Source organism: Homalodisca vitripennis, chromosome 8 (genome assembly GCF_021130785.1).
Source record: "Homalodisca vitripennis isolate AUS2020 chromosome 8, UT_GWSS_2.1, whole genome shotgun sequence".
In the NCBI taxonomy this organism is placed as follows: Eukaryota; Metazoa; Arthropoda; class Insecta; order Hemiptera; family Cicadellidae; genus Homalodisca; species Homalodisca vitripennis.
Window position 1 is genome coordinate 28400877 of NC_060214.1, and position 27636 is coordinate 28428512.

General features: G+C 34.0%; 1 protein-coding gene across 1 annotated transcript; it reads right to left on the reverse strand.

Annotated features, from left to right (window-relative positions):
- On the reverse strand, positions 1–25961 carry LOC124367446 (4-aminobutyrate aminotransferase, mitochondrial). Its single transcript, XM_046824268.1, has 10 exons — positions 25541–25961; positions 19059–19180; positions 17403–17570; positions 14851–14931; positions 12317–12512; positions 9053–9225; positions 7970–8107; positions 4179–4336; positions 3235–3503; positions 1–1015 (listed from the first exon to the last, which is right to left on the reverse strand). The coding sequence occupies exons 1-10, from the start codon at positions 25608–25610 to the stop codon at positions 891–893; spliced, it is 1500 nt and encodes a 499-aa protein (XP_046680224.1). The 5' UTR covers positions 25611–25961; the 3' UTR covers positions 1–890.
- Positions 25962–27636: the final 1675 nt, after the last annotated feature.

Genomic DNA, 27636 nt, shown 5'->3' on the forward strand with positions numbered 1-27636 from the left:
AAGGGTTAAATACATTTTTAATTAACACTGAATTAAAATAATACTAAAGCAATACTGGTAAATATTGATCTTACATAGGCTACTACCAAAATATGACAAGATAATGATCATAAATACAATAATGCATACATTTTATCTTAAGCAAATCTTAAATAGTTCCATACTTTATTTGAAGGAAGAGATGTTTCTACTTTATATAACTAAGTAATACTATGTTCTAAAACAAAAATTACAAAAGTTTTATATTGGGCATATTCTTGACCAGCAGTTATTATCTTTTGAGCAACGAAATAATACTGCACATTTTATTATTGGTCCTGGCTCAATTTACGGGACACTACGTTTTATTTTACTTGCAAGAGCTGAAGTGGAATGAGTGTGACCTGTTCACAAGAGCACGAGATATATGCTTAACAATATGACGGCTTCACCCAAGTGTATATTTGATCTGTAACAGATCTGGGGAGAAGCAAGCCAAAATTTTACACATATATTATATCGATACATCAGCAAGAACATCCGTCTGAGTGCTAGCCAAAAACAAACGCCACGATCCCTCACATGGGAACAAACTGAAAATGGCAAGCGCACTCATCCAGTGGCTTGGCACACTTGTCAACAGGATAAGTCTACAAAGAATAATACAGTGACTTTCTAATTAAAAGAACATCTGTACGCACTTTGGCAGTGTTTAAAAAACATCAGTTCAACAAAATAAGCAGCCTCATGGTTGCAGGAACCAAATGGTGAAACAGAATGGGACTTTGTTAAAGCACTAGCTTTTTTTCACGGTTATGTCTGAGTAATTTAACAACTATTTCACAATGACAACTTTGATAGATGACCACAAACACAAGACGGTTGTCAGGATCTGATAGCTAAGTTCGGATTCAGCCATTAATATCCTTGAGGACGTGACGGAAGATGTCCAAAAAGATATCAGCATGATGAGGTTGAAAGATGAGAGCAGGCCGGAAACGTATGGCCAAGTCACCACATCCTCCTGCTTGCACACCTGTAACAGAACAACACATTATTTATTTTTTTATGGTAATATTTTATATTTTAATGCACTAATTCATGGCCTTCCAATTGGCAGGTCAATTAAATGCTGATATTTAAAAAATGTTGTACTCTGTGTATTTATCACATGGAATGTGAAAAAATATTGGATCGGCTTAGTGTAATTAATGCTATTTATATGGTCTAGATCAGGGGTCTGCAAACTTATTGTGTCTATGGATCACGGGACCACATCTTAAACATGGCATGGCTGAAAGGCCACCAATATGCAGGTTCGTCTGAAGGGCAGGTGGGGGGAGGAGATAGTTCAGCACAGGGGGTTAACCCCTTAACTGCTGAGCAATACGACGAGCCGGGCACCTACAGCGCTACTCACGTGTTTACACGTTTCTATGTGTCGTGCTCACATTGCTACTCTCGTGTTAAAATGTTTCTGAAAGACGGCTGGTTTTTGTTTATTTCTGCCTGCCTACGGAGCATTCACTGCACTCTGGCAGCTATTTTCAGTACTACAATGACTGTAGCTCCCCTTGACAAGTGTCTCTGCGTGGTTTACATTTTTGGTACTACGTCGGTAGCACGTGTTCACATCAACAAAATATTAGTTTGTGTCTAACCACACTTTATAAACGTTGTGATTGTTGGGTTATTTAACACTTTGTTTATTTAAGTGTGAGATAATTATGGGTGATAGTCACAATAACAAAAGTGAAATAAGACAAAAAATTGACAAAAGAACAAAAACGCCTGTAATCAAACCAAAATGTATTGAAGAGTACAATGTAAACATGGGGGCAGTCGATCGCTCGATATGATGATTGTAAACATAGAGTGTATCAGACGTACCACGAGATGGTATAAGAAATTATTTTTTCACACATTAGACATGACCATCCTCAATGCACATACATTATACTTATGTAAAACTGGTAAAGAACGGACTCTGTCCCAGTTTCATCTAGAGTTAGTCCGCCAGCTTCTGGAGAAGTACCTCGAACCCCGTCAAATTAAGAAAGGTGGCAGTACACTTGTTATTGTTCATAAAATACGGAATCTTACAATAATATAATATAACCTGTAATTTTGATCTTTAGAGCCTAAGCAGTTGTTAAAACAGCGTGCCGGCACAACGTCGACTATCCAACCTTGAATGCTCCGCGCTGGCTGTGCCGCGACTCTCCTACTCAGCCGCGGTAATGGCTCTGAGCTACTGCACGTGTTAACACGTCTACAGCAGTTAAGGGGTTAAGGCCAATCTGCGACCTGTCCCCCTCTGGGCTATTGCATATTGAGAAATTTATGTTTTTAGCCGTGACTAATAAAACTTTGACCACGAGTACAGCTACACTCTGCTTACTATATACATGCATCCTTTATTCGTTATTATTCTGTTTTAGGGCTAAGCCTGACTTTTTAAATAAATAAAATTTTATTTATAAACATATTTACACATTAATAATTTTGTCAATTAATTCTAACGTTATTAATACTGATGATATATACATTTAGTACAGGTTAAATTAAACAATTAATTAATTAAACATGCGTGTTAGTTAAACATCACTTTATATAATATAATACTAATGTAACACAAAGCAAGTGTAATATGTCAATAATGAACAAAACAGCTAACAGAATATCCTCTGTTCACATTAATTTACACAATATTGTATGTATGTGTTCTGTAGTTTTTATTTTTATTTCAGAAAGAAGTAAAGATAAAAAAACTCAAATTTGGCACAATTGTTTTTCTTAGAGTTTTAAATCAAGGTAAAAAATATTATATTATCATATCACGTTTAAAGATGGTGAAATATTGAAATTTTTAAAGTTTAATACTGTAAAAACTAATAGGTTAAAATAAATACTAAACATCACATACACACAAACAGACGGTAACTAAGCATTTCTGATCCATGTTTATATTACATTTCTTGTTCGTATTTACACAAAGAACAAATTCTTAAAATTTCTAGAGCCTTTGCTCTCCAGACATGATGCTGTAAAAAATAAGATATGTTTACTAATACAAAAATAAAATTTCTGAATTATTCGAGTGTTTGTTCATAAATTTAATTTACTAATTCATAAATTTGCATGTTTACTAAGATTAGAAAGTTAATAAATAAGTGACAGTAATTTAAGTAATTTTATACTTGAACTCTGGAAAAATGTAATGTTAAGTGAATGATATTTAAAATTACTAGGTACCTTTCTTCTTAAGTCTACCGATCATGTCGTCACGCAACTGAGTTGTTGGAGCGTTGATGGCTAAGAAGGTGCCTCTGCCACGCAGCGAGTTGAGTAGGGTGGGAAACTCTTTCTGCAGTGAACCCAAGCCTTCCATCAGCACCTTACCGGAGGCCTGAACGGTAGCGAGCAGGTTGTCACGTTTGATCACGTCTAAGATAGCTTCCAACAGCACAATCTTGCCTGGGTCACCCATCCAAGTGTTGAACACTCTGTAAGGCTGAGGGGGGCTGGGGACAAAGAATTTGAAATATTAATTGTGGACCATTTTCTGATTCATTTTGTGTATTCAAACTGATTGTTTAATTTATTTAAAAGTTATATTTATAAATAAGCGTTTTCTGAAAATTTGAAGTAACTTGTGAGAGCTTTGATTGAATGAGGGCAGTTTTTTTAAACCTCCAATCTCACGCCATGATGGCCACGCAATGACAGGTATGATCACATATTGTTTGTTTGATATGCGTATTGTCTGCAAAACAGATGCGTGAAACCAGAAACGTATCTGTTTGCGGTAATAGCTGATGATATTTGTTTATTGCAACAGTGTTGGGCACAAAGGAGGATTTAGATGCACTAGTCATCATCGGACAAAGTAGGTGCAGACTGCTCTAGATGTCACCGTCACTACTTCAGTTCTTTAACAATTTGAACTCAAATATAATTAGCAAACTACCACCAAACTCCGCTGATGACCATTGACAGTAAATGTACAATATTTAGTTTCCCAGTACATACAGGGCGTCCCATAACCACATTTTTGAATAATGTGGTATACCTTTGTCCAGAGAGTTACGGGACACCCTGTATAAAGCTTACTGTAGTTAATCAAGGACAATATGGTACGTGATAATTGGTAAGCAGTAAATAGTAGTAAAATTCACTCAGGAACAAAAATGGTTTACATAAATTCCTGCTTCAGGTAGTATCCTCCTAGTTGCATTTTCTTGCTGAATGTAACAATATCTGGTGGAGACTCGAGGTTGAAGTGTTCATAACACCAGAACTTGCCGGTGGGCCCACCTCCGGTTTGAACTTCATCTAGCAACAGTGCTGCACCATTCTGCAACAAAGTTGTCATCATTTAGACACACTGTCACAATTTTTTGACTGAGTGGCTACTGCTTCAAGATAAATTCTTCAACTGTCATAATTATGATATTGTAGAATAGAGTAAATATCATGTAAACTCTTGCAATAATTGCACTCGTCTCTTTTCCTTTTTGATGGTTACACAATAAATATCTGATATGCTGTTCTACACAAAATACTCTCCGTTTCCTTAATGTTAAAAATGCTCTTGGCTTTTTAAATATTCTTACTGCGTACTAATCAAGACAAGTAAACTGAACTTCGTCATGAAGTAAAGAAACATTTGACATTAACCCATTGCGGATCAACGACGTGAGGGTGACGCGGAGCGAGGCGTGGACCAAAAGCACAATGACGTGACCCTCACGCGGATGACGTGGTACGGATGACTCATTTGTTTTGAACGCTTATCGCTGTTATAAGGCTCGGAGATTATTATAGTCTGTTTTCCTGGACTGGTTTCCTATCTTATCTCTGGGACTTGTCCACAAATACTCCCCTCGTTATCGGTCAATAACGTTATTATTTGCGACAAACTGTTTGTCTGAGGCGTACAGTCGTGGCGTTCGATTTTCCTTTGCCTCGTGTGCAATAAAATGGGTGACAATTTACGATCATCTGAATTAGATAGACTATTATTAGAAAGTGGAAGTGATGAAAGTGATATCGATAGTGTTATTGAGGATTGAGACGGTTCTATCACGCGTATTTGTCCACGTTTTCATAATTACGCGGATACTAATGTAAATACAGTGTAAATATTTTGTAAATATTAGATTAGTTGTTTCTTGAAGTAATAGTTTTATTAGAACATTTTTTTATTGTGTAAAACATTTGATCCGTCCTACATCAAGCAGCTACAACATGCAAAATACGTAGGTAAAAATGTTAGGTATCTGTATTTTAAAATTTTTTCTAGTATAATATACTTGTCTAATATGATCTGTATAATGTTTATATAACATAAACAAACAAAACATGTATAATTAGCGAGCGCGCTAAGCAGGCAGGTAGGCGTGCAACCACTGCGGGTGCTGCGTTGTAATACGGATTAATTCGTACTCTAAGGCCCGCGCGCGCGCCGTTTTCACGATCCGCAATGGGTTAATACCTCACCAAAACCATTGACAACTTTAGGTATTCTTTAACCCTAGAAGTGGCACGCAAACTTACTGTAGTGGTACAGTGTTTTAGGGTACCTGGTAATCTATTTTTCTAAAGCTTTTTTAACTACAACCAATGCTTCAAATGTAACATACAGTTTTGTACATAATTTTTCTCACAAAAGAACACAGAAACATGTTTTGTTGACTTATTTTTTTTACTTTAAGCCTAATTTTATAATGTTTCAAACTATATGAAAATTAATATTTTTAATTTCCATATATATATATATATATATATATATATATATATATATATATATATACCGTATATATAAATTTCCATATTTTTAATTTCCGCAAATTCCATTTTATAACTAACTTCTAGTATACAAAAGAAAAAAATCCAATATTTATACACTTGATCCCGTTTTTATGCTGTTTTCAGAAATGTATAGTTTATATAACTTAAACAAGAGTTATATACATATTTTTATGAATATGTATGCAAGTCACCAGCTGTTGTTTTATATAAAAGATGATGTAATACATCTTGTGTGTTCTAGTGGGGAACTGTGTTACTAACAACACAATAGACGTAACATTAAGTAACATGTGATTACAACATAAACTTAGTGCTACTAAACTTAAATATGCTAAAATTTAATACATCGATTGGGTAATATCATGCATTCTTCGGGAGTTTTGATGTTCCATAAAATTATGAGACACGCACTCAAAATATTAAAAACCTGATTTTTGGGCGGTTCTTCCTTTTTGCAACCATATATATTTAATAAAAATTGGATAATATTTACTATTTCAAAAGTTACGTGATATGAGAGTATTTTATAATGCTACATACACAGAATTGGCAATTAATATCAGCCTAATGCACCGAATGACAAATCTAGTGTTAAAATCTTTACTGTAATAATTCATTTTCAATGTCATCACTTGCATCATTCAATCTGTACTCTAAACACTGACTTGCTTCGCACTGAAGTTTCTGTAAAATCTCTGGGGACGCATGATAGTCTACTCTCTCAGACTGTATGGGTTCCACTATGATCTTTGCTACTCTCGTATTTCGCTATCAGTTCCGATATTTGCAACATGATCACTTACAGCATTGAAACTGTACTCTCATCACTGACTTGCTTCGCACTGAAGTTTCTGTAAAAACTCTGGGGATGCATGATAGTCTACGCTCTCAGACAGTATAGGTTCCACTATGATCTTTGCTACTCTCGTATTTCACTATCAGTTCCGATACTTGCAACATGATCACTTACAGCATTGAAACTGTACTCTCATCACTGACTTGCTTTGCACTGAAGTTTCTGTAAAATCTCTGGGGATGCATGATAGTCTACGCTCTCAGACAGTATAGGTTCCACTATGATCTTTGCTACTCTCGTATTTCGCTATCAGTTCCGATATTTGCAACATGATCACTTACAGCATTGAAACTGTACTCTCATCATCACTGACTTGCTTCGCACTGAAGTTTCTGTAAAATCTCTGGGGACGCATGATAGTCTACTCTCTCAGACTGTATGGGTTCCACTATGATCTTTGCTATTCTCGTATTTCGCTATCAGTTCCGATATTTGCAACATGATCACTTACAGCATTGAAACTGTACTCTCATCACTGACTTGCTTCGCACTGAAGTTTCTGTAAAAACTCTGGGGATGCATGATAGTCTACGCTCTCAGACAGTATGGGTTCCACTATGATCTTTGCTACTCTCGTATTTCACTATCAGTTCCGATATTTGCAACATGACATGATCACTTACAGCATTGAAACTGTACTCTCATCACTGACTTGCTTCGCACTGAAGTTTCTGTAAAATCTCTGGGGATGCATGATAGTCTACTCTCTCAGACTGTATGGGTTCCACTATGATCTTTGCTACTCTCGTATTTCGCTATCAGTTCCGATATTTGCAACATGATCACTTACAGCATTGAAACTGTACTCTCATCACTGACTTGCTTCGCACTGAAGTTTCTGTAAAAACTCTGGGGATGCATGATAGTCTACTCTCTCAGACAGTATGGGTTCCACTATGATCTTTGCTACTCTCGTATTTCACTATCAGTTCCGATACTTGCAACATGATCACTTACAGCATTGAAACTGTACTCTCATCACTGACTTGCTTCGCACTGAAGTTTCTGTAAAATCTCTGGGGATGCATGATAGTCTACTCTCTCAGACTGTATGGGTTCCACTATGATCTTTGCTACTCTCGTATTTCGCTATCAGTTCCGATATTTGCAACATGATCACTTACAGCATTGAAACTGTACTCTCATCACTGACTTGCTTCGCACTGAAGTTTCTGTAAAATCTCTGGGGATGCATGATAGTCTACTCTCTCAGACTGTATGGGTTCCACTATGATCTTTGCTACTCTCGTATTTCGCTATCAGTTCCGATACTTGCAACATGATCACTTACAGCATTGAAACTGCACTCTCAACACTGACCTGCTTGGCAATCGCCTGAAGTTTCTGGAAGAACTCTGGAGAAGCATGGTGGTCTCCCCCCTCGGACTGTATGGGCTCCACTACAATCCCGGCTACAGGCTTGCCACTCTTGTTGTACTTCTGTATCAGTTCCGAAACCTGCAATGCAAAGATCTTTCTATCAAACATAGAAATTATCCATTCATTAGATCAATTTATTAAATACACACAGGTTCAGAGGAATGTTTTTCTATAGTGGTCTATGTCCTCGTGAAAGTAGAAGAGTCTATTAAACAGAGCTGTCTTTGACAGAGTCTATTATATAGACCTATTCCTATTTCGGAAAGTCCTCCCTCCCGGCTACCCCACGGCCCCACTGGTCTTGAAATCTTCCTTAACACTCCGTTATGTTTTCGGACTTGGCTTATTCAACAGATAGTAAATATGTTTTTAATCGCCAGTCAAAGTCAAGAATAGTAAGTATAATAATTTAAACAAGTGATAGTAAACGTTTGTTATTATTTATCTGAAAGTCAGTTACACTTTACAAATTCCATGTTACACGCAAAAGCTTCTTTTTGTTTGAATTGGGATTTTCATCAACTATAGTAAAATTCCATAATTTATTACATTATAAGTGCAGTATGTTACCTGAAAAGCTAAGAAGTTCGACTTTAGTTTAATTCTTATTGAAATCATTGGAGCTATTCCATAAAATAACATGAAATATTGGAGAGAAATTTCAGAGGTATTTAAAAATACAGTAACACTCTCCAACTTCAGGACCCCATCTTTAAACCTAAATTTAAAGTGTATCAAGATATTGGAATGTCCCTTTAAAAGAATACGCTCATGGTATCCCTATTTTTCAAAACCAAATTGTGCGCAAAGCCGCGGATACCTTGTTACCTGCTAGTATCAAATATTTTCCAAAAAGTGTATGAAGTTTAAAAAATAAAAATCCTAATGTTGACTCATAAAAATACAAAATGTAAAAATAAATTATTTGTTGCAGTTTTTCCTACTGTATTTAACTACAAAATTAGTAAGACAGAAAAAGTACAGCGAAAGAGTAAAATTCTAGTATAACAGACTGGCACTGACCTCAGCCAAGCATTTCTCATCCTCTGCCTGGTTCTCACGAGAGTTCTCTTCTAATGGGTACTTGTACTGTGGAAACTTGGCTATTGGCCAGTCAAACGCAGGCACATCAATCTTGTGTATATACTTGGAGTGAGTGGTCGACAACACTCCCAGCGTGCGGCCGTGGAAGCCACCTACCAATGTTATACAGCAATACAATGAATTAATTGATATAGGAATCATGACATTTTAGTATTCACGAGTAGTTTACAAAAATTGTTTATTTCTAAATATTAAATTAAATTATTTATTTGGGACCTCATTTATCTAGATTACCAGGTAACCTGGATCAGTTTTACAGAGTGAAGTCCGATCGTTTTTAGAGTTGAGAATTTTTGTTAAATTTCTAGTGTGTTAGTTTTCTGTGAACACAAATTTGCATTCTGAAATTCTACAATGCCTACGAGAGCTTGATGATTGTGACATTGGAAAGAATTGGAAAATGTAAACGAGTATTCAGACTGACATCAGCATTGATGTGATGAATGATGAGGAATTGTATCGGTAGCATGTTCTTCACAGAAAACGATGAAAACTATTTTGACAATGAAAAAACTGGAAACACTATGATTCATTCTGATGACATAGTGCAGCTGTACTGGCTGTTGGTTTATTTTATTGGTCAAGTGACAATTTGACAGTTCATCAGCAGAAATTATGGCCTCAAAACGTTACCATTGGTCGTACTTCCTGGAAGCAGTGTACCGAAGTCAAACAAAAGAGACAATATTTAACAAAAAAGTAAACTACATTTTTAATTTATTTCCTCAATAGTTAATCTCTGTTAAACAAAATTGTAAATTGGATCACTTTTAATTTAATTTAATAAATTCCTTATTATCTATAGTCTCTTTTTTAAGTGTATTTTTGACAATAGAGGATTATGAAAGAAACAGGATTTTTCCTAATATTTGCCATTGTTCAGTGATACAACACAGTCAGTAACAGTAAAAAAAGTACTGATTTCAGAAGTGATTTCATCCAAATCACTTCTGCTCTCAATTCATCCGGATAAACAAGATTGTACTAATCTAACATATTGAGGCCCCCATTTCTGTAGAATTGAAATGAGACTAATAAAAAGTGCTTACAATGGTTTGCCCATATAGTAATAAAACTAGCCACCACACAGTGCTCCAGTCACCAGCACCACCACCTCCCTAGTGGCAGAATTCATTGTGAGGAATCTCTCAGCTAATCAAAACATCATGTGGCAATCCAGTTCAAGCTACAAGACAAGAGACAAGACAAGACAAGACAATTCTTTATTTTCACATTCATCAAGAAGGAAATGGCGTCAAATACATATTATCTTAAAAATTTTTCCCAGGTTTGTTGTTATTAGCTGCCTAGGTCTTCACATTCTCTGCGAGTCGGCTCTCCAATTCAAGAATTCTTTTACTGAGTAAAAGGGTCTCTCTTGGAACCAGGAGTGCAGACTTTTCTTCAACTTCCTTCCTTCCATTTTCTTCAGCTCATCAGGGAGATTATTGAAGAATTTTGCCCCAGCATAGGTTGGTTTTGTTTCAGAGAGAGTTAACTTGTGGATTGGCAAAGTAAAGTTATTGGCATGCCTAGTATTGTAAGAGTGAATGTCTTGGTGCTGTTGGACATTATGAGTTGTAGCTATCACAATACATTCTACAATATAAAGGCTGACTACTGTTGATAACCTCCACTCTTTGAATACCCCTCTACAGCTCTCTCTACATCCCAAGCCGGCCATGATTCTTAGAGCCTTTTTTTGAAGAATGAGGATTCGTTGGAGATTTCTTTCAGTTGAACCACCCCAGACCGCTAAGCCATATCTCATATGGCTTTCAAACAGAGCATGATAGGCTGTTATTGTGGCTTTTGTCGTGCTTATAGCTTTCGTCCTTTTTATGGCATAGATTGCTGAGCTAAGTTTAAGGCATAAGTTATTAATATGATTTAGCCATGAGAATTTGTCATCAACAATGATTCCAAGATAATTAGTTGAGCTGACAGATTGAAGATTTGGTAGATCTGAAATGTAATCCTTCTTGTTCCCAAATGAAATTTGTTTCGTCTTTGATTCATTGAAAACCAGGCCATTGTTTCTACAATAATCCATAGCAATGTTAACAGCAATGTATGAATTTATTTCTAGATTTTCCACTGAGCTATTGGCAGTTAATAGCATAGAATCGTCAGCATACATGACTAAATTACTGTATGAATGTAAAACATTAGGAAAATCATTAGTAAATAATATAAAAAGTACAGGCCCCAACACAGATCCTTGCGGTACACCACGGTCCATTGACAGGACCTCAGATCTAGAAATTGTAGTAATTCTTTTTATGGTCTGAGTCACTTCTACAACCTGGCGTCTTCCTTCAAGGTATGCTGAGAACCATGAAAGTGCTGTTCCTTGGATTCCTAGATGAAAAAGTTTTCTTATAATCAAGTCATGGCTTAGACAATCAAATGCCTTACTCAAGTCAAGTTGCACTCCCACTACATTATTTCCAGCCTCAATATTGTCCACAATGTGCTCCAACAGATCTACTATTGCAGTCATGGTGGATCGTCCCTTAATAAAACCATGCTGTTCCTCTGTCAAAAGGTTGTTCAGTTGAAGATGCTTGAAAAGTCTAGAGAGTACAATTTTCTCTACTATATAGTTTATCACTCATGGCACAAAGAAGGGTCTACAAAGAAACAGTATTTCACTCCAAGCAGAGGTCTCCGTCCAATTGGTCTCAATAGATTTAGAAGCAACTGCTAAAGTATCAGGGATTTCTCAAACAAATTCCAAGAATCTTTGTTTAAATTCCAATGATGCTCGGTGGATGATTTGAAAGGAAGATTGCAATCATTTTGCCATTGTTATGTTCAAAACTAACTAGTTTAATACATAACAATAAAATGCTCAAAATTCTTTTTTTCATTTCAAATAGTATGAAATTTTGCTAAGACAATCATATTTTTTACAGGTACTGTGTAAGAATCATTTTTTTTCTCGAGAGAGGATGGTAATTCGAAAGAGGATGTCTACTACGTCCGTTTTGTATAACAGAGGATCTGCCACAGGAAACAGCTAGATTTACATAAATTATTGATTTGGTACTAACACAGAAAGCAGTAGTAATACATTCATGATTAGTTGAATAAGAGAAAAATATTTTTTAAATAGCTTATAGCCTTAATGTCATTGTTACGGATAATTACTACACACTATGGTGTTCACAGAATCCTTACCATGGAACGACAGAATGGACAGAGATGGAGAGCCTGGCGCTCTGTTGATCATGCAAGATTCCATCTCCTCCTGTGAAAAGGTGGTGCTGCCGCGGTGTCTACGCTGGTACCAGATGAAAATGTTCTTGTAGGCATTTTCGTTGGAACAAGACCCACACATCATAGTCGTCACATTACTAAGACCAGCTGGCGCTACCTGCTTTCCCATTAAGTTATTAATCCTTCGTGTGGTGAGTAAATTTACTTTTATTCGCAATCATGCTATTTTAAATACCAACTATGTTATCCATGTTCTCGTTACACGGTTTTGACATTATTGATAAATTGTGATAAAATACATGTATTAATCTTTTTATGACCGATTTCCATTGTAAGATCAACATGGCAAATATCAAATTTGTTGAATCTCTTCCTTATTTACTAAAAAAATATTATATTTTTGGTTGTATATGATTAAACGATGATGAGAAAACATTCCATTCCATTTATTCAACAATTCTCACTTTTACTCAGCAAGCTTTTTTGAAAAACAATTTAAAGTTTCCTTTCAACTATGAGCCAATTTAGAATGTTTTGAAATGACAACAATACAGTTTTAAAATACATTTGAAAGAATATTCTTGAACTTTTTTTCACAATATCATTTTTAAATTAAGGTATTTATATTTTGGCACATATCTGCCACCTGTGATTTCAACCACAGATTTACACCAGTATTCAGTTCAGCAATTTTTTATTTTTATGGTTTCCATTAGGATTTTCAAAACCTTACCACCAAAAAAGCAAAGTTAGACCTCTCACTGCAGCCCTCATAACGAACAATGAAATGGCCATTTTTTTAAATCAACGCATCACTACCTCATTAATTTTCACTCATTTTTTCCGTACATATCACAAACTTTATGATTAATTAAATTTCAACTGCTTTGTAGTTTTTTTCAAGAAAAACATAATCACTAATCACAGACTACACTATACAAGTCGTAGGATTTTCTAGTGCAGTGCACACCTTAGTTCCTAAAGCGCTAAATAAGTATTATAAGAAGACTTGAGAGGGTTAAAATGTTGTAGAGAGTAGAGTAGGGGAACACAAGCCACATGCTACCACAGCTGGATGCATACTGAGGGTAGGAAAGGTTTGTAAGTTTGACAACTCCAATCCTATTCATCACCACAACGGGCAAAAACATCCTTTACTTTACGGACAGCCCATGTATTTAAAACATTACCAAACCCAAACATTTACTCTTCATTACAAATTTAAGTTTTGTTTACTAAAATTCACATAACTAAAACATTATATATTACTACCAAAATATTAAATGACAATTTTGACAAGCAGTAATAGATATTTTCTGGTTTAATAGATAGCTTTCATATATGTATCCAAGTTCCACTGTTGATAGAATACTCAAAAAATGTATAAACTTATTTTCACAAATTGGATGCACAAACACTTTTTTCTAAAATCTGACACTTGTGAAAAGAATAGAAAAAAAATGACAATGTACACATAAATTCTATAACGAGACTTAAAAGACACATGTTAAACCTTTTATTCGTCATAATATACAATTCTTCCACATTATCCAAGCCAGTGGCGTAACTAGAACCTTGTTTGGTGGGGGGAGGGATGTATCTGATTAAAGAGTTCTAAAGGATATAAAAATAAATGTGAACTTTAATCAATTATATTGGTCTAATACAAAGTCAAAAATTTAACTGCTGTATTTCAATTAAGTTGGATTGCTGTTATACAAATATTTTTAAAAATTTTTTTATAGCTATTATGAGGGTTCTATTCCCCCTTATTTCCCCCCTCCTAGTCATCCACAGAATATCAGTATGACAATTAAGATATTATTATTAATTATTGTACCACTGACATGAACACACAGAAAAGTTTAGTTATGATAAACTTCAAACAGTCTCCGCTAGATCTGGAGTCAAGAATCAAGAATCATTTTATTGTCGTCCCACATTACAATGCCATGACAAAGTCAAAGAAATTAGATAATACTAGAATACTAGGTTTAGCACTTATGGTCATAAGTACATGTCAGAAAACATAAAAAACTAAATTAAAATACAATGTCAATACTGCCTGATAACATCTCATCAACAGAATAAAAAGCTTTTTTCTTAAGCCATCTTAAAACAACATTTTTAAAAACTTTACACGTAATATCTCTACAGCCTAATGGTAACTTATTGAAGAGCTTTTTCCCAATATACAAATACATTTGCTGGGTTTTGGTGAGTCTAACATATCTTAAATCTAGAAGATCTTGGTACCTTGTATTATAATTATGAGTGACACTTCTCAGGTTAAAAACATCTAGATTTTCCTTTACATATACCAAACATTGAAAGATAAAAATACACAGCAAAGTCATAGCAAACACTTTAAATTAAACTTAACACTTTTAAACCATGCGAAATATTTGTTGGACCTTTTATCTACATTCATAAAATGTATAGAAAAGTGTATATACATTATATTATGGTTAATGGTATTATAAACAAAACCTTACACCAAGAAGTACATTCTTCAGTTTTGCCGGCCAGTCAGCATTCGGGAACACTCCAAGTGCAGGTCTGTTCAGTACTGCCCTCTGGGAACACATGTAACATGTCGATATAAACAAAAAACAAAGTACAAGAAAAAAATGTCATTGTATAAATTTGAAAGTGACACTAAAATACTATTTTTCAACATAGTCACCATACAAATTTAGGCAGTTATCATAGCGGTAAACTGGTTTTAAATTCCACCGTTATAAAATTCTGCCGCCTGAGACTTCAACCAGGTAGACATCCTCCTGTAGTTCCGCGTCGTCATCAAAGCACTGCGTCGCAAGCCAGGTCTCTATTGCTAATGGCTCAACAAGACATAATTAAATTAACTGCCCACACTATTCTCTGGTGTAGGCAGCTATGACATTAATACGGAACAGTTAAAGCCTGAACTTACTTGATAACAAGCTTTCACTTGTCACTCACATCATGTCTAACAACTTTAACTGAAAAGCTGGAATAATTTCTAACTACTTGGATTATCATGCTCTAAGTAATCTTCACTCGAGTTCACCCATCGGTGAAGTCTATTTTAAGAAAGTATTAAGTACTACAAAATTCAATAAATTGATTTTCCATCCAAAAAATTAAAAGTTGAATTATATTTCAGAAAATATTAAACGTTGAGCGTAAGTTTAGAGATCGTTGAGCACAAACATATTTACACACGTTCAATCATTATAACTAAAAATTTATCAACATTGCCCCGACAATATCTGAGTGTTCTTTTTAACTTGAATTTCAGTATAACCAACTGTAAACTCCCTACTTCACTTGCAGACTCCACAGAAAATCTATTACAATTTTGTCAACTGACAGTAGATTTTCAGAGGACTAATGTTTTTTGTGAAAAACACTGCAGGAACTTTCCATACAGCAATGTTAACAGCAGTTCCAGTCTAGTTGCCAAGCCAAGACTGAGGTCTAATATCTTTTGTCAAGAAACTGTAGGAACTTTCCATATGACAATGTTAACAATCGGCAGTTCCAGACTGGTTGCCAAGCCAAGACTGAGGTCTAACATCTTTTGTCAAGAAACTGCAGGAACTCTCCATATGACAATGTTAACAATCAGCAGTTCCAGACTGGTTGCCAAGCCAAGACTGAGGTCTAAAATCTTTTGTCAAGAAACTGTAGGAACTTTCCATATGACAATGTTAACAATTGGCAGTTCTAGACTGGTTGCCAAACCAAGACTGAGGTCTAACATCTTTTGTGAAAAAAACTGCAGGAACTCTCCATATGACAATGGTAACAATCGGCAGTTCCAGACTGGTTGCCAAGCCAAGACTGAGGTCTAAAATCTTTTGTGAAAAAAATAATAATTTCTTTGGAAGTGAGGTGGAAATAGCCAAACAAATTGCCCCTGCTGTCCTGTGCCATGTTTTTGAAATTATACTACTATTCACAAAAACATGACATTAGTGCAATTGGATATATATTAACTTGGTCACAGTTTTTAAATCCAAAGCTTTTCCAAAGATAACCCTTTATCAACACTATAATACAAAATTATCAAGTTATTAAATTTTTATGAAAGGATAATGAACATCTCACAAACACTTGAGTCTATCATGTTATAAATTTGTTATGTGGCATTGACATGAACAACTTCAGCAATAATGTGATATAACTAGCATCTTTATTGGTTACGTAATAAATTGTGTATTTACTTTTATGCAATGTAACAGTTAGTATTAAAGTATTACACTGAATTACACACTTCAGTTAAACTGATCAAGTGTTTTAATCTCCTTTTATTTATCTAATCAATAAGTACACTTTCATGCCAAATGTTATGAATTCACGTGACATTATTTTGTATGTTGTTAACTCAACAAAGAGACACACACAATAAATATTGAACTTATTCAGCCAAAATTATTAATTTTAAAAATTGCTAGTAACATACTGTTTTAACTGAATGTATTGAAAGTCTAAATAACACAATTTATGACAAATGCCTTTTTATATTTTTCAACAATGAAAATTGTTATTTTTAATTTAAATTTTTGTTTTTTTACACATTTTAAAATACTTGTATGAAGATTTATGATTGCTAGTTTGTAAGTTATAAATTGAAAAGAACATAAATGGCTATGAAATTGATACTTTAATTGTATTACTTGTGGTTGATCATTTTCTATGTGAAAGCAAACCTTTCATGCACATCAAAGATTAGCATTTTCCAATGATATAATGATTTCCAGAGGACGAGTTTATTCGGTGCGTTAAATATCAGATGGTATATGGGATTTTTGAGACTTCCAGTGGAATAGTGATCAACGAAGAATTTAATTATTCCAATACTAAACACACCAACAACTTACAATCCCTTATACAATTAAGTTAATTTGCCAAATTATTATATTCTAATAGAAATATAAGTAAACCAGGGACTGGACATATAACTATTTCAAAAACCTTCAAAACATTGCAAGTTTTAAATTCAAATTATTTTGTGGGACAGTGGCTACAGGTGTTACACTATGAGTTAGGTGTTACTCACGAGGTTCTCGGGTCTCTGGAGCGCCTTGAAGACATCAGGATGGTTGTAGCCCAGCGGCATAGAGGAGATCTGGGTGTAGATATCCAACAGTACATTTCCATCCACGTCCACCAAGTAGTTGCCGATAGATTTTTCGTAATCTCCAAATAGCTGGACTGACCCAGATTGCTGTAAAAATTAACAGAAATAGGTTTTTATACTTATTCTACATCAACATTTTAACCTTAACCTTAAAATGATGTACTAAAATCTGTGTTTATGGTAGACATACTGCAGATACCATAATTTCAAATACTACTTATCATCTGGTTAGTAGTCTAATTTGTGATACACATTACAATAACAGTTCATCTAATTTTTAGAAATTTTACTTTTACTCTTTGCTCTTATATTACAAAAACTGTAGCACTTGCATAAGTAGTAGTTTTGGTGTACTATTACTCCAAATATGGTGCTTGTATAAAAATAGTGTACAGTAGTTTTATAGTATGAACTCGCTTTCGACTCGGTAGCGGCTGTGCCCCTCGACTCTTAAGTGAGGTGTTAGTACATTCGGAAGTGAAGGAATTGGTGATGTTCATTTAGGAGATAACGTTTGCTAGGGAAGTTTTCAGATTTGAAATATGACCTATAGTTAGGCCGCTATCGATAATTTACAAAAGGTCTGCACAGGAAAATTAGCAAATGTGCCTAAAATTTCATATTGATTTTGATGAAAGTTTTTCTGATCAACTGGTGAAGATACTGGAAAAAACACCTATAGGCCTATTTTGTAGATCAGATTTGCTGAAACCCTTAATATGTTAGATGTGATCTATGACCCATGGTTTGATCACTACATGGCTTGAAAGAGAAAAAGTACACATCAAAATAAGAGGATTCTTTTATGTCTGATACACCATATTTTGAAATACTCAATGAACATCAAAACTCAGCATTGTTTTGGTGACACATGTAGGATTTGATTAGAGGTGTTTTCCTGCTCCGTTTTTAGTATTTTTTTATTCTGGGATCTCCAACCACTTTCACAGTTGTGTTGCTTGGATGTGGTAATACTTTCTTGGAGCAGTTAATTCTGTCTGTTATGAAGCTGACTGCACATTTTTCACCTCTTAAGATTTCTTTTAGATTTCCTAAATATACATTCTGGTAGGCTGGCTTCCTCTCTAATGAAGTGACTCCTACCAAGCACATGAATTACTTGTCTGGTAAATGTGTCATGCTTATCCACAAAGTGTATTAATATTAATTTTTAATAATGATCACCTGCCAAGTATCAAGTACTGTTTTTTGAAAGGAATAAAAATTAACACTAGAGTAGCTGACGTGATAGTAGGAGTTTGGTGACATTTCTGGGAAATAGTTGATATGTAAAAAAAAGTGTAACTGAGTAATTAAATAAATAAATAAATTAAATAAAACTAAGAATGCCATACTGAAGTTCCAATTTTGAACACTGGTGATTATAACAGTACCAGTCAATCAATAACCTCAAATCAATATTGATAAAAATATCCGATAATTCAATTAAAATCTTAAAATTAACATCTCATGGCACGATCCTCCAAGACATCATCCACACTAGGGAAAAAAGATACTTGAAAAGTAGAAGTAATAATTCAATATTTGCATGTACAAAAAATGGGTACAATTTACCTGAATTTTTTCTAACTGGCCAAGCAATTCTTTTGATTTGGGACCAGGAATTGAGTCGGTTTTCAGCACAGGACGTTCAGGCTCACCGGCCACGGCCCCTCTGAGGGTGCCCATACATTTTACTGAAAGCAAATAAAATTATTACCTGTGAATAAATACTATGACTTATAATTTTACAAACATAACATGTAACCAACTTCAATTTTAGAGTATTCACAGCTTTTTTTACAGTAGTCACTGCTTTTTCTATTTACTATACATTGAACACTGTTTCAGTGAGAGAAATTTTATGTATTATTAAGGCTTTAATTATTTGAAAGACAGATAAAAAACACTACACTCTCCAGCCATTACATTCAGTTTATTTGTCAAAAAATCCCAGCCTCAAAATGGCACTAAATAAATAAATATTTATCACCATTAATGAGTTTACACTCATTGACAATGTCAAGAATTATAGCTCAGAGCCAAGTCAATGTATAAGATAAACAAGTAATATAAAACTAACAAGTAACTAATATAAAATTCCAATAAGGTTTCAAAAGAGTTTTAAAAATTATCATAGGTGTATTGTAAAATGCACAAATTACATAAAAAGGATGTTGTAAAAGCCAGTTATAAAACTTATTACGGAATGCAGTTTATTACATATAATGACTATTTGATGATCTTCCTTAATCTAATCTGATAATCTGATTACATTTTTTTATTATCAATGTATTAGCAATTTTTACATTTTTAATGTTTTATATTTGATTGGTAAAAACTGGGGTAGAAAAATACTTTGAGGAAACCATTTTTATCATAAGAAAGTATGCATATATTTTCACTTAAATACAGAAAAAGTTGTTAAAATAACTTTAGAAATAAAGATTTTGAAAATATTAGAAAAAAGAACTAAAATTCAGCATACTATGTGAATTAACATAAAAGTTTGATATTAAAGGGGTTTGCCTTTAAAAATCCTTTTATGTAATTAATTAATCATAAGAATCTCAAAGGATAGCTAAAAATAATGAAATAAGGGTATGATGATAAAGGGTGTCTGCTCCTGTGCTAGCACACCTATTTCAGACATTTGTAAAACTTGTCATTAGATATAATATGTCATAATCCGACAGATAAACAACTTATCATATATCATTGTTTTCAGGATATTTCAAGGAATAGTAATAAATTATTTGTATTATTATTTTCTTATTTCAAAATAAGTGTTGGTATTTGAAAGTGCTTGATAAAATGTTGTATAACTTTGCATTATAATATCAAATATGTGTGACAGGTTTATATAAATTCCAAAATATACAAAAGCACAATTTTATAGTTACAAAAAAATACATACAGTTTTAGCGATTTTAATTAGAAAAGCTGTACTTTTTTAGAAATTTCAACTTTGTATTTCAGCCTTTTTGTACGTTCAACATAGATAAGACTTATTATATATTATATATAAAAATGAAACTGTTCGTGTGTAACAGCATCACTCACAAACGGCTGGACGGATTCGCCTAATTTTTTTTTTAATTTGTTCGTCTTGATCTGTAGAAGGTTATAGGATACTTTTTATCCCTTTCCCGATTCAGGATTCCGCCCCACTGGTTACAGAAATACCCGTAAGAAATGCATTGCAGCAAACATATGTTATTAAGTGAAAGAGTCTTTTCAAATTTTTAATCAGCTGTTCTTTGTAAACATATATAATGCGACAAAAAATATATTTATATATAATTTAATTACTACACTTATAGTTTTAAAGCATAGAGTAAGCTTAAGAGAAACGACAAATTTTGTTTAAACTGTTTCTGCAATCACTGACGTAAAAATTCACCTTTAACTGCAATATTTATTTAATATAAACCATGCTCATGCTTGATCAGAAGAGCAATGCAGATATCATAATTACTATCTTACGTTGGCTACAAATATAAAGAATGTTATAAAATCAACCTTAGTTGTTTTTTTTTTTGACAGAAGTATCAGGAATGTGGTACATACCTTCATAATGCGCCCAAGAAGCTCACGAAGGAACGACTAATTATCAATTATCTCAGCAATGTTTAGAATGTGATAGAAAATGAATAAGTGAATATAGTGTACTGTTTTCAACGGGAAATTGCGTGCGAAGCCGCGGGAAACTTATTGAAATGCGCAGCGAAGCGCGCCGGGTCCGCTAGTATATTATTGTTTCAGGAAAACTCAATGAATAATAATACTCGTTTATTATTGTTATTATAGTTTTGTTATTCAAATAAAAACTGAACCTTGAACAAGCTTCATATGGAATTTTCAGAACTGTTCATATTCAATAGACACTGATCCCTGTTCAGCTAATAATTCTCTCAAGTCACTAAATTTGTTCTTAAAATTGAATGCGTCTTCATCAGCCATATTACTAATGATTAAAGCAACGCATACACTAAAAAATAAACCAATTATGCAGGCATTAAAAACACAATGACAGCTGACATAACTCATAAGACAGGTCCGGTCAGCTGGTCACATTCGTTCACACAAGACATTCTTTCTAACTATAAAGAGAAGAGTAAAGTTTAATTTATTGAGTAGTAATGTACTTCAAATATGTTGGTTATCCTACTGTTGGTGAATATTTGGTTTTAAAACCAAAACATTGAAAATACGCAAAAAATAACCAATTTCCAAAACGTCTGCTTAATGTTGTATAAACGGCAAAGACAGTACGGGAGCGGCCAAACTGCTGTATATACAACAGTTGTCAGTTAGAGAGATAACCTCTTCAGATATTCATACTAGGTTTTCATATAACAAATTTGAATCCCAGAAGAATTTAAGAAAATCATAGTTTGCACTTAAAATATGATTTAATATCTCAAAAATACACGTTCTATATTGCTTCATTTAAAGGAGGAGATAGAAATCGAACATTAAAAAACTGTGAAAGAAGATATGTTTACTCTTTTTGTTTTACTACATATTTAACACTTTCACACGGATTACTGGAAATCTTGTACAGTTAAATTTTCCCAATGACGGGAAATCTCATAATATAAATTTTTATTGTGAGTCATAGTTTGTAAAACTGGTGATTGGATGCACAAGACTGCTCCATTCATTGTTCTTCGGACCGTACGCGTTTATTTCTTTGAAATAGTGATTGTATCTGTGTTTGCAGTTTTGCTTTTCAGTTTTGTATTAAATTAATTATAAAAATGGCTAAACCAGATGATGAAAACTTTGATCAATTTGTCAGAGACATTATAAAACATATACAAAAATATAAACATCACTTTCAAAATTAAGGTTTTAAATGTATTTGTTCTACAATAACTTCAGAAAACTAAATTCAAATGTAACTTTCAACAAATTACAACAGATGTTTTAATTGTATTTTATTATGCTAGAGGGAACAGCATTCTAAAGGTTAATGGAATTTACATAGGAACTAGGCAAATCATTTTTAAATTAATCCAAAGTCAAAGCCTTAGTTAAATGAACTTGTTAAATTATTTAACTTATTACCTAACTATAACAAATAAGATAGCCTACTAAACGATTTTTATTTTATGAATCAGATTTTTTTCTTAATAGGCATAAAATACTTTATTTTTTAACCTGTTTTAGTGAAATGTAATATGAAAATTACAGCACATCATCACAAACTATAAAAGTATAACTCAAAGTTGTTTTAGAAAGGTTTAAGGAAAAGGCAAACAGAGAGATGCTAATTTAAATGAGCTAGATCCACGATCACAATTGAAGTTTTTTGTTTTTTTTTTTTGCATTTAGACTAAAATTTCCTGAGATTGTACCAACCTCTTGTGAAACCCTGCATATATAAATTAAGGCTTTCTATCAATGTCAATGACATTTTTAACCGACTATACTAACATTAGGTGAAAACTGTCCAAACCCATTGATAAATCTTTATTGACCTCCCATGAACTTTTCATTAGAGCCATACCTCCAGTGAAAGGAGAAGGTCTTTTTCAATATTTTGTTATGATACTAATGTCTTCTTGAATACTGAATTTACCTGATTTTCTTTTGGAAGATTTTGGTGGTGGTAACATCTTTTATTAAGCCTATTTGTTTCTAAAACAAGTTTAATTTAACAGTTACATTTTAAGGCAAAAGCTAATGTAGGTAATATTTCTAAATAGGCAGGAGTGCGCCAAACCACGTGATGCATACAGGGTTTGCTGAGGTTGCATGCAACATTTCAAAATTATAGCTCAAATCTCAACTCATTCTTGAGATTTCTTGCGGACAGACAACCATAAAAAAAAGAAACTGTTACAATCACCGGGAAACAAAAGATAACTTAGGCCAGCCTACTGAGTGGTAACTTAGATGACTTCAATGACACTCAGCCAAGCCAAACCTCGCGTATGGACATGCACCATCATAGAACTCATTCTTGTCTATGTAGAAAGTAGGGTATTTTGGCCCGTTTTTGTTCAGTTCCAGATTTTTGGAACAATTTTTCTAATCGAGAATCTAAAAAGACTACATTATTAGAAAGAACATACTTTATTTAACGTACTGTGAAAATTACATGTCATAATGATAATAAATTCTTGTTTTCTGCCTCTCAAAAGAAAGCGATGTCAGCGAGAAGTAAGTAACTCTGTCTCTATCTACATAGTATAAGGAGGTTTCGATTAGATTATAACAAAAATGTTACTAGTAGTACCAAAGTTAAAGATAACCTTTTGTGCCACTCTGTACTTCTAGTGAAAAAAGTCAAACATACCTCGAGACAATATGTAAATTCAATCTCTGATTACATGAGCGTTTGTAAATGTAGATTTAAAACTTTTTATGGTACTTTGGGATTATACCGACCACACCCAGACATGAATCGTTATTTCACATTTCGTTTCTACTGATTACTAGATTAGCGTAGAACAATATTTCGTCAATATAAAACAGGAATTGTCTTATCGCAAACCCCTCCCCATCCTCAGACAGAGGTCAAAGTCGAGCGTCTAGTAGATAACGTGATTGCAGTCTCGCCGCCCGTTCAGCTGGTGCATCGCTTTGTTGTACTTCCGTGTTTTACCTCTACATTTCTCCAAACACAAAAATTCAACAAAAACAATCATTTACCAAACTAAACTCTTTATTAAAAAAACACTAAAAACTTGTTTTTATTCTTGATCACATTCCGCCACCCAAAATGCGAGTGCCTCCGGCCATCAGCGCGGGCCTTGGCAGCACCTTCGGTGCTGCCCCGCGCTGATGTCGATGAAAGAAAAACATCCCTCGAGATAGTACCTATCAGTAAAATATCAAATTCTAGAGGGGCTAATCAGAAATATAAATTGAATTGTAATGGAAAGGCAATTATGTACCGTGCAAATCACGTGATGCCGCGCGGCCTGCCGTAATCAGGATTCTCGAGAAAGATAAGATAACAGCGACAACAATACCGATCACAATACCTGGAAATGCTTGTAAGTTTGTAATTTTGTAATTGAAGAGTTGTTTTTTTTTCGTTCTATCATGTTTGTTTCTATAAATTTCTATTTTTGTGTTCTTCATACTAGTGTGGTCGGTATAATCCCAAAGTACCCTTTTTATATTTATAATACGTACATATAGCCTATAACACATAGTAGATAGGAACAGAGTGGCCTCCTTTTCGCCAAAATCACTTCTTTACGGGAGGCAGAAAACAAGAATCGATCGTCATTATGACACACAATTTTCAGAGTAAGTCAAATAAAGTCTGTTCTTTCTAATAATGTAGTTATTTTTAGGTTCCTGGTAAGGAAAACTGTTAAGAGAAATAGTAGCCTCAGGATATAATATCAAAGTACCAAAATTAGTTTCATACAAAATTTAAAATCTAAAAATGAAATCTTTCTTTAGATATCTTATGAATAGTTTAGGTTGCATGTGTTATTATGTCACCTGTTAAAATGTCATATAACTGTGGTCAGTTTGTTTGCATATTGATTCTGTGATTTTCTTGCACTATCATTGAACTCGATGTTGTATAAATAGAAGTAAAGCTTCATGCAAAACATACAGTTTACAACTTAGTTCAGTTTGTTCTCGAGATTTCTTGCAAACAGACAGACAGACAGAAATGAAATTATTCCAACCACATGAGTGATCAGATTCGCTAACATTCAGCCTATAAATAAAATTACACTTAATTAATTAGTTTTATATAGCTTATTTGATAGGATTAATAGTTTTTGTCAACATAAATATATAGGGCCTACTATTTTCTGGCTTACATAATCCTGTATTAATATGTTTTGTTTTTGAATTGTCACATTTCAAAATTTGAATAAAATCACACAACGTACTAATTCTATGAATGATAATTTATTGCACATTGCATATTATGTAAAAATGTTTAAGTACCACCGTAAATGTTTTATGTTTAATAATAAATTATATCTTGTTAAAAAATGAATTAATATATTATTGCAAACATTATAGAAAACGAAAGTCGGTACATAATCAGGACAAATATATTGAATACGTACCCAGATTCAATCCTAATAGGTGATTACTGGTGGTTTTAGTGAAAACTGCTGGAATCTTGTTCATCGCCATTCCTTGATAAATAGGATGTAAACAAACACTCGTCGCAGCTGAGGCCACAACAAACGCCTTCCTACTCGACAGTGTGACTGAATGAGATAATTGAGTTGAAGCAGTTACTATCAATTGACCTTGTTACACATTCACAAAATAAATTCGTAGAGGACCTAACCTTCTGACCCCTCCTACAGTATCATAGCGGTTGCCTCTCTATGTGCGTTAGAAATAAAAAACGTCAGTTTTCCAGTTCCAGACGACTCAGCTCAGCTGTTTGCCCACTAAAAGCAGCTGATTATGTAATCAATACTGTAACTTGCTGTTGTTCAGGTACACAGCTGACTTGACCCCGAAGTAAACTGGAGGAACCGAATAGCTAAGCTCTATTGGTTACTTCATTAACATTAACCGGTTTGACAGGCTCCTTTTAATCATCGTTATACTGTTATACTAAACTGGAGTGAATAGTGGATATGGAAGAAACTAGAACTGGTCATTGTGAGTTTTCAAGTATCGATACTGCTGCTTATTGCGATTCCACAGTTTAACCCTGACAGTACGACATTAATTGACATTATGTAAAAAAATAAAGTATGTAACAAGGAGCCCTCTTACCTTATGGCATTCAGTGACTTGTATGTCAACACTAAGCAGTATAATATAAAGCATTATAACTCTTTCCGCACCACAACCCATAAGCAACATGTTTCAAGCAGAATAACTGAGCTCCTCTCCATATGGATATCAGTGGAGGTATATAGAAAATTACTTTTGATGGGGCTGACTCAAGGGGGTATGGTGTATAAAATATCCTAAAAACTTAAAGGAGTCTGAAATGTACCCATTTTTCTCAAAAAATATTTTACTTTTAAGTCCTCACGTCTTTTATAACTGTGTTAAACACATATACTCGTATCAGTGTTTAAAACAAAGTGGAGTATAAATATGTCCGCGCGCGCGCGCGCGCGTGTGTGTGTGTGTGTAAGAACATTATATGAACATAACCTGTAATTTTTATATTTATCTATCAAGCATTCAGGAGCCTGGGCCTGGCACTCTGATCACTTCCCTTATACAGAGTGTCCCAGACCACACGTCCTTTAATTAGTGCTCGTCCCTAAATTACGTAACGTCCTGGGGTTTCCCAGCAGTGTTACGCACTGTTACAGTGGATTGCCGGGGGAGGGGGTTCGATGCAGTGTTACGTAACTATTAAACCTCAAAAACTATTTGATGAATTTGTTCACAAAATTTGCATGGATTCCCTTAAATATCTTACAGTTAGTATTATATCCCCGCGTTTGAAAGCAAACATTAATAAATTCTGATCGTCCTAAATACCCCCTTAAGCGGCAAAGCAATAGTTTATTTTTATAAATTTAAAGAGGGTATTTTTCAAACAGATGTTTCAATTTGTTATGCACTTTTAAGCCAATTACAACATGACTATTCAAACATTTGCTCAGTCTATAATATTCAATTGAAATGTTATTTCTGTTTCTTGTGTTGTAATTATGTGTTTGTGTATGGTTTATTAAGTCCTTATTATTTAAAATGTAAACAGATAAGTCAAACAAACATAAATTAACTATTGTAAGAATTCCTTGGTTAATGAAAACAGGTTTACAATGATTGAGATATTCAGCTTTACCAACAATTCTAACAGCTTTCTTTTGAAGCACCAGTATTTCCTGAACTCTAGCACTATTTCCTCACAGTATTAATCCATATCTCAAAATTGACTGAAAACAGCCAAACTCTATCAATCATATGTTATTGTCGCTGACACGATAAATATATGATAAAGGTCCAATTTCAATAATAGATCTTACGAGCAATAAATGTTTTGTAAGATTGTTTAAGAACTGATATATGGGAGATAAACTATATTGCTCTTAAGTTCAAGTTCCTCTGTACTACAATTCGAAAACACAAGAGCAATGTCATCAGCGTACATGGTAGTGTTTTTGTGACCAATGGAGACTAGAAATTGCTTACGTAAAGGTCAAATAAAGTGGCTCGACTAGGATTGATCCCTGAG